The following is an 11047-nucleotide window of genomic DNA, read 5'->3' on the forward strand; positions in this document are numbered from 1 at the left end:
CTGCCGCTAAAATTCAGCATCAGAAAAGCTGGTTCACAATTTAGCGTAAAGAGAATAATTAATTATTTATTTGATCGAGATGTGCATTTTCTATAATTAAAATTTTCAACTAGAGACACAAAATAATACATAAACACATATAAATAGTCCAAATGACAAGTTGTAGATAGAAATAATTTTACAATTAATGGTGAGAATATTGTGCAATGTATAAATAGGTAAGTTAATTTTTTCCAAATTGAACAATAACGTAAAAATGTCTATAATTTTCAAAATTGAAATTTTTTCCTTAATTTTATGTCGAGAAAAAGTTGTATAATTATATTGTAAATAAGGTTGTAATTATTTTCATTTTGAATGTTAAAATGAATCTATGATTTTTAATTTTAATTTATTATTTTTCGATTACTTAATAATTTAACTTAGAAATAAAAAATATATTTAATAAATAAACAATATTACCTGTATTTTTTTATCAACTCATTATAGATATTTTCTTTTTTGGAAAAGATGGAAATTCTCATCAAAAAATTTCAATTATCTTTATACATGATAAAATTTTCCAAAGGAATTCAATTATTTAAAAAAAATTTTAATGAAAATCTAAGCGAGCATTTAATTCTTTTCATAAATAATAAAATCCATCGCGGGATATCAATTATTTTTAATACAATTTTACAGGAATTGCTGGAAAAATGTAATTATTCTTAAAAATTTAATTTCAATTCCTCGAAAAAATCAATTATTTTAAAAAAATGTTTTTTTAAAATTATTCTTTGGCAGAATTCAATTATTTACAAAAATAGTAGAATTTTTCACAGGAATTCAAGTATTTTTAAATATTTTAATAAAATTGTTCGAAAAAAATCAATAATTCTTTTAGATTTTAATAAAATTCTTCCCGAGAATTCAATTATTTACAAAAATAATTCTTCAAAAGAATTTAATTATTAAAGATAAATAACAAAATTATTCCCGAAAATTCAATTATTTTGAGGCATTTAAATAAAATTCTTTGCAAAATTCAATTATTTTAATAAATAAAAAGATTCATCACAAGAAATTCTTGAAAATTCAATTATTTTAAAAAATTCCAATAAAATCGTTCGCAAGAATTCAATTATTTTCAAAACTTTTAATAAAATTTATCACAGGAATTCAATTATTTTTAAAAATTAATAAAATCTACCACAAAAATTCAATTATTTTCAAAACTTTATAAAATTCAATTATTTTGAGGCATTTTAATAAAATTCTTCGCAAAAATTCAATTATTTTCAAAATTTGTAATAAAATTCTTCACAGGAATTCAATTATATTCAATTATTTATTTTAAAATTTTGTTAATAAAATTCTTTAAGTGAATTCAATTTTAAGAAACATTCAATTAATTATTTATTTTTCTATTTAAATAATTGAATTTTCTAATAAAAATTGATTTAAAAATTAATTTCAGTTAAAGTTTTAGATAATAATTGAATTTTGAAAAGGTTTCAAATTAAATCTTTAAAAATCATAATTTTTCATACTTTTAATTAACAATTCTGAAAATATGTTTTTGAAAATTTTTAATTTCATATTTGTTAAAATTAATTGAATTTTTTTGAATTGTTTTCAGTTATATCAAAATTTTTAACGCAATTTTTCGAGAAAATTCAATTATCTTAATAAACATATAATAAAATTTTTCCTAAAAATTTAATTATTTTTCAGAAGTTTTAATAAAATTCATTGCAAAATTCAATTATTTTCGTAAATAATAAAATTCATTGCAAGAATTCAATTATTTTCAAAACTTTTAATAAAATTCTTTTCGGAAATTCAATTCTTTAAAAAAAAAACAATAAAACTCTTCACTGAAATTCAATTATTTTCCAAAAATAGCTCATTTTTTCACATAAATTGAATTATTTTCAAATATTAATAAAACTCTGAGGCATAATTCAATTATTTTCAAAATTTTTAATAAAATTCTTCTCAAAATTTCAATTATTTTTATAACTTAATAAAATTATTTGTAAAATTCAATTATTAAAAAAAAATAATAAAATTCTTCGCAGGAATTCAATTATTTTGAAAAATTATTGAAATTTTTCACTGGAATTTAATTATTTACAAAATTTCAATAATAATCTTCTGATGAATTTAATTATTTCATAAATGGTAATAAAATTTTTTTTCTGAATCCAATAATTTTAAATACTATTTTATAAATTCTTCAAAAAATTTAAAAATAAAAAATAAACAAAAAAAAACAATTTTTTAATAAAAATTGATTTTAAAATAAATTTTAGTGAAAATTTTGAATAATAATTGTATATTAAAAGCTTTATAGCGTGAATTTTGAAAAAGTTTTAAATTAAAATCTTTTAAAATTGGAATTTTTCATACATTTAACTAATAATTTTTGGGAATTAATTTTTTCACAAAAGTTTAATTCAATTTTTTTTAATTATTTGAATTGAAGAATTTTCGAATAATCGAAATTTTTGGTAAAATTTCGAATCTTAAATAAATAAATAAATAAAATTGAATTGTAAATAAATGAAGTTGAAAATTGTCAAAGATCTTTTTTAAAAATTATTAAAAATAGTTGATTTAGAGAAGAATTTTAGTTAAAAATTCATGTTTTATAATAATATTCTTAGTTATTGAATTTCAAAAGGTTTAAATTTGAAATTTTGAAAGTCTTAATTCCCATGGAAAAATAATAATGAATTAATATTTATTAAAAAATAAAGTTATTGATGTTTTTGAATAATTTTTAAAAAAATTCGCAAAGAAATGAAGTTATTGATGTTTTCGAATAATTTTAAAGAAATTCGCAAAGAAATGTAATTTTGAACTTTTTTTTTTGAGTATTTATTTATTTTTTAGAGTATTTTCAGAATATTTTTTAGTGAGGGGATAAAGAAAAAATTCTTTCTGGAAATGAGGGAAAAGTCAAGTAAAAAAGAAAATTTAAATTTAAACCCCGAATGAAAAAAAAGGAATTAATTCAACAGTTATTTATTTATAAATTTTCGGTGACTTAGCTAAAGACTAGTTTTAACAAAAAGAAGTATCTACGCCTTCTCAGTATTCGCGAGCATTTCAAAAAATAATTTCCTCTCACTATAAGGCGTCGTTTTTTGCCTCCATAAATAAACGAGATCCCCTTTATCATCATAAGTCTTATCACCATAATCATCGAGTAATTTCCTCAAAGCAATATTCGTCTTCATCACTTTACTGTAATACTCAAGTCCACCTTGCAAGTAACTATTATTCAATTTCGCCAATTCGGCGTCAATCTTTTTCTCCAATTTTTTGGCGTAATAATCTTTTTGTATGAAGTAAAGTGCAGCGCCAACGAAACCACTCGTCGTGTAAAGAAGAAGACGTAACGACAGCGATTTTGTGTAGAGGTGAAATTTATGCTTCACCACTTGCGACACAGAGTAGCTGAGAAAACAGAAAGCCGAGGCGAATACTGAATTTAAAATGCACTCAGACTCACGCAGTAAGCACAATTCGTGTGCAATGGCGAATTTCTTTGCGTCGCGCGACAGAACAAGCGATTCGGCCAAATCTTCAGTTTCCAAGCGCGAAACATCGACGGGCATTTTGAAGAGTGAGAGTTTTGGTATTTTCACATCGAGAATATCGTTGTAGGTGAAGTGCCATGGAATGCCAATGATTCCACCGCTTGTCGAATGTAATACTCCAGCTTGAAATGGTCGAAAGCGACAGACGATGAATGGCTCGACGACTTTGCGTTCGAATTCCTGGAATTCCAAGTCGCCGATAACTTCGTTGAAGAGAATCTTCAAGTCCTCTGGCACTTCGACTGGTTTTCCCATCCTACGAACACAAAATTCAAAATTAGGAAAATAAAAAATTAAATTGTTTTTTTTAAAGGAAGTATCCGACAAAGAATCGGAAGAAAATTCAATTATTTTTGAAATTTAATAAAATTCATCACAGGAATTCAATTACTTTTAAAAATTAATAACATTCATAAGAGGAATTCAATTATTTTTCAAAATTAAAAAAATTCATAAGAGGAGAATTCAATTATTTTCAAAAATTTCGATAAGTTTTATATAAAAAATTCAATTATTTTTAAAAATAGTAAAATTTTCTTTTAGAAATTCAATTATTTTCTAAACTTTTAACAACAATTTTCGCAGAAATTCAATTATTTCAAAAAAATAATAATATTATTCACAGGAATTGAATTAAATTTAAATTAATTGATAAGAAAATTCTTCGCAAAAAATTCAATTATTTTTAAAAAATAATAAAATTTTTCACAGAAATTCAATTATTTTTAAAAAATATTATAATTCTTCGCAGAAATTCAATTATTTTTATAAATTAATAAAATTTAACACAGAAATTTAATTATTTTCAATTAATTTTTTAAAAATTTGTTGATAAAATTCTTTTTGAAAATTATTTAGTTTTCTACTTAAATGCTTAAATTCTGTTAGAATTTTCCAATAAAAATTGATTTAAAAATAAATTTTAGTTAAAAGTTTAGATAATAATTAATTGAATTTTGAAAAGATTTCAAATTAAAATCTTGAATACTCTGAATTGTTTATCTTTTTAATTAAAAATTTAGTAATACTAATTTCTTTGAATAATTTTAATTGCAATTCTGTTGAAATTACTTGAATTTTTTTCGATTATTTTAAAAGTTTTAACACAATTCTTTTCAAAAGAATTCAATTATCTTAATTAATATAAAACAAAATTCTTCCTAGGAATTCAATTATTATTTTCAGAAATTTTCAGAAATTTTTTGCAAAATTTAATTATTTTTAAAACTTTTGATAAAATTCTTTTGGGAAATTCAATTATTTTTCAAACTTTTAATAAATTTCTTCGAAAAAATTAAATTATTAAAAAAAAAAAGATTTTTTGCAGAAATTATTTTTTAAAATAAATAAATTTTAACATAGAAATTCAATTATTAACTTTATTAAAGTCTGTGGTTTTTCATTCTGTCCGTTCGCAGTATGAAGTTAGTTGTTAGTTATCATTTGCGAATTATTATCATGATTTTTTTGTTTGTTTATATTTTTCGTGATGTTTTGACATTTCCGATGTTATGTTATGCGGTAGTGCGGGTGTTTTTAAAAAACGTTAAATTGTGACAAGAATTATTGTGTTTGAAAAATCGTGGAAAAATATCTGGTATCAGGCGAGAGGTTACCGTTTTCAGTGGAAAAAAAACTGTAGATTGGTAAATTCTAATTATTAATTAAAATTTTCTTCTTAATTAAATCATTTATATTATTTCATTTTATTTTGTTAAATAAAAATCTCAAAATAACTTAAAAACAAATTTTATTCGTATATCTTATTATTATTATTATTATTATTTTTTTTTTATTTATAATTATAATTGATAATATTTATTGTATTTTGATTTATTATTATTATTGAAAATTTTATGCATTTTTAAAATCTAAAAAAACTGAAATATCGAATTGTCAATAAAAGTTGTATTATTTTCAATTTTCAACGATTATTAATTTTAATTAAAAAATTCAATTTTCCTGAATCAATAAAAAATATCGTTCTAAATTTTATTACATTGGTCGTTTTCGTAAATTACTGTTCAATAATATTAATTATTCAAAATAATTAATTTTTTAATATTTAATTTTTCAAAAATTTAATTAATCTTCAATTATTAACTTATACAGTGCAGGATCTAGAGTCTAAATTTTTTGGGAAGAGCGATCCCTTTAGTGTGTGCTTTTTTTGATTGCTATTATGAGTGATAATAGCTCCTGGTTCTTTTATGTTTAAAAAATTGTTCGAAATAATTAATTTTTCAAAAATGAAAAAAAAAATTCAATTGTTTCAAATTTTAATTAATTTTAAAAAAATGATTTTACACAAAAAATTTATTTATTTTTAAAAATAATTGCAATTCAAAATCTATTTGAATTTAGTATTTTAATAAATTACTTTTTTTATTATGTTAAAAATAAATTGTTTTTTAAATATTTTATTAATTTTTTACAATATTTGAATTTTAAATAATTCAAAAGTCAATTATTAATTATTCAAAAATAAATCAAACAATTTTAATTAATTCAAAAATAAATTATTCTGTTTTTAATAAAAATTTAATTATTTTGAAATCATTGAAAAATGTAATTGTTCAAAATAATAATTAATTATTCAAATATCAAAAATACAATTAATTCAAAATTAAATTATTTCATTTTAAATAAAAAATTGAAATTAATTTATTGGCACTTACGTAAAAAATAAACGTATTTCTGTGTGTGTTTGTGTGTAGAATTAACTTATAAGTGCTTTCTTTTGCAAGAATTAAACTTATCGTTATCTTCTGTTCAAATAAAATATAAAATGTTAACGTTTTTTTTAACACAATATTATAGAAAATAGATTTTCTAAAAAGAAAAAAAAATAATGAACTTAAAAAAAATACTTTAGGCACCGCCTTTCATTTCAACTATTTAAATACTATCAAGTCTTTTAAAGACTATATAAAGTCTTCAAATCATGAAAAATACATAATAAAAAATTGAATTATTCCGAAATAAAATTCAAAAATCAACAAAACAATCAATTTACAATTAGGGCCATTTGGGGTAATTGTAAACAAGGGATAAATGTAAACAATAGATGTTTCAACTAAATTTACAAATTTAAAAATTAGTTTTAAAAACTTGAAAAAAATTGTTCATAAATTTAAATTACTTTAAAAATATCCAATTAAAATTATTAAAGAAACACAATTATTAAACAAAAAATAAAAAATAATTCTTCAGAAAAATTTAATTAGGGTTTCCAAAATTGATTTAATGATTTTTAGCGAAAATTTAATTATTTTCATAAATAATGACATTTTTTGAAGAAATTCAATGATTCTCAAATTTTTTGCAAGAATTTAAATGAAATTCAATATATTAATTTTAATTAAAGAGGCATTTCACGTCAGAAATATCACGATTTGCAAAGGGTATGCCGATTTTCGCAAAAGTTTGTGGGATTATAGTTCTATATAAGAGACTTCTTTCCCCCAAATTTTTTCAAAAAAAATTCAAAATTGTTGAAGATACGCCATTTTGAATTTTAATATTAATTTTATAAAATTTTGAATATCTCGGAATATTGTTTATGGATTTTTATGAAATTTACACATTTTTCAGGTAAAAGTATGTACTTTAAAATGCAAATAAAGTTAATAAAAAAAAAATTAATTTTTAAATAAAAAATTAAAAAAAATTTTTTAAAACAATTTTTTGTTTATTTACTCCTCTCTGAGAAAAATGTTATTAACATATTTGGATTCCTTATGAATTCACCTTTAATTTCATAAAAAAAAATTGATGGAGACTCAACTGGTTCCAGAGATATTGAATTTTTTGTAAAAAAATAGTCATAGTTACAGCAGCAATGCACGACTGCGGTAACGTACTACGCGACTTGTGCAGTATGGTGCTATGGCGCGGCGACGCTTTTTTTTACAAAAAATTCAATATCTCCGGAACCAGTTGAGTCTCCATCAATTTTTTTTTATGAAATTAAAGGTGAATTCATAAGGAATCCAAATATGTTAATAACATTTTTCTCAGAGAGGAGTAAATAAACAAAAAATTGTTTAAAAAAATTTTTTTTAATTTTTTTATTTAAAAATTAATTTTTTTTTATTAACTTTATTTGCATTTTAAAGTACATACTTTTACCTGAAAAATGTGTAAATTTCATAAAAATCCATAAACAATATTCCGAGATATTCAAAATTTTATAAAATTAATATTAAAATTCAAAATGGCGTATCTTCAACAATTTTGAATTTTTTTTGAAAAAATTTAGGGGAAAGAAGTCTCTTATATAGAACTATAATCCCACGAAGTTTTGCGAAAATCGGCATACCCTTTGCAAATCGTGATATTTCTGACGTGAAATGCCTCTAAAATTAAAAATATTGAAACATAAAATTATTAAAGAAGATAGGAAACAAAAAAGTAAATTACAACTAAATCAAAGAAGATAGAAGAAGAAGATATTAATATAGAGAGAAGATATAAAGATAGAAGATGTTAATTGAATAATTTTATATTTCTAAAAAAAATGTATTTTTCATTCTTTCCAGCATTTCCATTTTTTAAATTTATTTAAAACATTATAACGTCATAATAATAATTAAAATACCCTTAAAAATAATAATAATCATTTTAAAGAATTGCTATTTTAATAGAAAAAATATATTTATATAGGGTAAGTGCGTCAATTGCTGCGGGTGCTTCAGTTTCTGCGGCATTTTAATAATTTAAGTAAATACATTTGTTCAGGGCACAAATAATTTTGAAATTTTTTTTAAAAATTACTTAACGATGTAAGTTTTAAAATAGATATAGGAAGTATATACCAAAACATAATATTTATGTATTTTATTTTAATTAAAAGTTGACGTGTTCAAGGTTTTATTTATTTTCATTGCTAACTTTGCTGGCGGTGCAAAAATACCTACATAAAAAAGGCTTTATTATTGTTTTTAGACTTAAAGTGGTTATTATTATGATGATTTTAGATAAAGAAAACCTTGTTTTAAAAGAAAAATTAAACTTTACTTTATTTTTGTCTGTTATTATATTTTATTTTTAAGAGTAGTAATTAACACAGAATTTGGGCTTGATTTAATTTCTGCGCCCTCAGAAAATCAACTAAGACTGGTTACAATAGACTATCTATTTTGAAAAAGAGCAAGAAAAAATTATGAAAATGAAAGAAAAAATGAAGATTATGGTCATGTTATTCAGTGGTCACGTGCTCCATATACTTCACTATGGGAACACGTGACCACTGAATAACATGACCTTATGGAGGAAAAACTAAATAAAATTTAATAAATACATAAATTAATTAAGGAAGAATTCTGTTATTAAGTTTTAACTAAATGTTTCAAAAATGTGATAATTCAGAAATTATTTGTTACTTTTGTTAATATATGATATATATTTATTTTTAATAAATTTATATTCTATTCAATTAAACATTGATTAAAATCATTGTCCCATTTTGATTTCATAGTAGTTTGCGGTATTATACACATAAACACGAAATTATGCGCAGAAACTGACCCACAGGAATTAAATTCGCGCAGCAACTGATGCGCAGCAACTGACTCAAACGCGCAGAATTAAACGCATTGAATATTATTTTTAATTCATTAAATTTATTAAAATAAATTATATTTTAGAGATGTTATTTATTGTAAACATATCTTAATAACACAAACTACAAATTTAATAAGACATAAGTTCAATTTGATCAATATAAAAATTATATTTTATAGTTAAAAGACGTCTTGACCAAAATACCGCAGGAATTAGTACACTTACCCTATATATTAAAACATAAAATTATTAAAATATTAAACAAAAAAAAAATATAAACTGCGAACAGATATTTTCAATTAATAAATAAAAATTTTAATTTATTTATATAAAAAAAGAAAATGCAAAAATATATTAATTAATAGAAGATGAAATAATTTCTTTAATGGCATTTGAACCATAATGACGTCACAATTTGTTCACAGCATTTGCTAAAAAATTGTGACATCATAATGGTTCAAATTCGCTGAAAAAATAAAGTTTTAATTATTTAAAATAAAACGTTGAAAAAAAAATGCACGCGCGCTCGCGCGCGTCAGTTTTTGCTAGTTTTCAATTAATTATTCAAAAATTTGTTGATAAAATTCTTTATGTCAATTCAAATCTAAGAAACATTTAGTTATTCAATAAATTATTTAATTTTTCTATTTAAATAATTGAATACTCGCAGAATTTTGTAATATAAATTGATTCAAAAATTAATTTTAGTTAAAGCTTTAGATATTAAGTAATTGAATTTTAAAAAAATTTCAAATTAAAATCTTTGAAAATATGAATTTTTCATATTTTTAATTAACAATTCTGTATAAAACTAATTTTTTTAAAACTTTAATTTTAATTCTGTTGAAATTAGTTAAATTTTTTTGAATTATTATTTATTATTTTGAATTTTTTTGAAAATTTTAACTCAATTTTTTCAAAGTATTCAATTATTCAATAATAAATAAAAAAAATATCTTTTTTGTGTCTACGTACTCATTCAGTTGCACCAAATTCTTTAATTTTTGTATGAAAAATGTTTGTGGTAAATATACAGCATAAAAAACTCCAAAATTTATGCCAATGCACAGTCCAGTGCCGACTTTTTGTCCTGTTGGAGTTTTACACCAGTACAAAAATCTGCTCATTAAACTCATTTTATCTAAAATCAAATTATTTTTTATTAATTCGTTAACAAGTGAAAAAATATTAATTATCGCTTAAAGATTTAATATTTAATTAAATCTTTAATTTCATTGTACTTAAAAATTGAAATAAAATTTTAGTTCAATTAAATACGTAATTTAGTCAAATTATGCAATTAGTAATTTGGTAATTATTAGTAAAACTATTTTTTATTTAAACCAATTTGTACTTCAATTTTAATGGAACGAAATTTCAATTAATATTGTTATTCAAATATAATTTTTTTGAACCAATTTGAATTTTAAAAATAGGTATAACTTTTTGCTTTCCAAAATAAAACACTTTTCAAAAAAAAAAAAATACTTTCTTTCACCATTCGTTCTATTATTATTTATGTCTGAATATCTTACCTTCTTTTTCTTACAATAGAAATATAAATAAATTATTTATAATCTTGACTAGACAATCAAATTAACAATCAAAGTTCGTCACTTGGAAAATTGTTCAACATATTTTTCAAACTCGCAAAGAAAAAAGAATTCTAAACCTTTTCCTCTGCTTTTTCCCTTTGCGAATTTTATACTCGAAATATTTCCCTATTTATCCATATTTCGCCGAAATTATAAAATCTTTCCTTAATAATAATTCCTCGACTTCATTTACAATAGAATCAATTTTTATATTTCGGAAAATATCCACTATTTTCTTATTTATTTCTTTTTTAAAACGATCCCCAAAAGTCGGGGGAATTATCGGAATTATCACGCGGA

At 21.1% G+C, this 11047-nt stretch overlaps 1 protein-coding gene across 1 annotated transcript; it reads right to left on the reverse strand.

Annotated features, from left to right (window-relative positions):
• Positions 1–2993: 2993 nt before the first annotated feature.
• LOC122504933 (transmembrane protein 177) lies at positions 2994–11047 on the reverse strand. The gene is made up of 3 exons (XM_043616292.1): positions 10688–11047; positions 10128–10293; positions 2994–3843 (listed from the first exon to the last, which is right to left on the reverse strand). The coding sequence occupies exons 2-3, from the start codon at positions 10286–10288 to the stop codon at positions 3066–3068; spliced, it is 939 nt and encodes a 312-aa protein (XP_043472227.1). The 5' UTR covers positions 10289–10293; positions 10688–11047; the 3' UTR covers positions 2994–3065.

The sequence above is a fragment of the Leptopilina heterotoma genome, unplaced genomic scaffold (assembly GCF_015476425.1).
Source record: "Leptopilina heterotoma isolate Lh14 unplaced genomic scaffold, ASM1547642v1 Lhet_325, whole genome shotgun sequence".
In the NCBI taxonomy this organism is placed as follows: domain Eukaryota; kingdom Metazoa; phylum Arthropoda; class Insecta; order Hymenoptera; family Figitidae; genus Leptopilina; species Leptopilina heterotoma.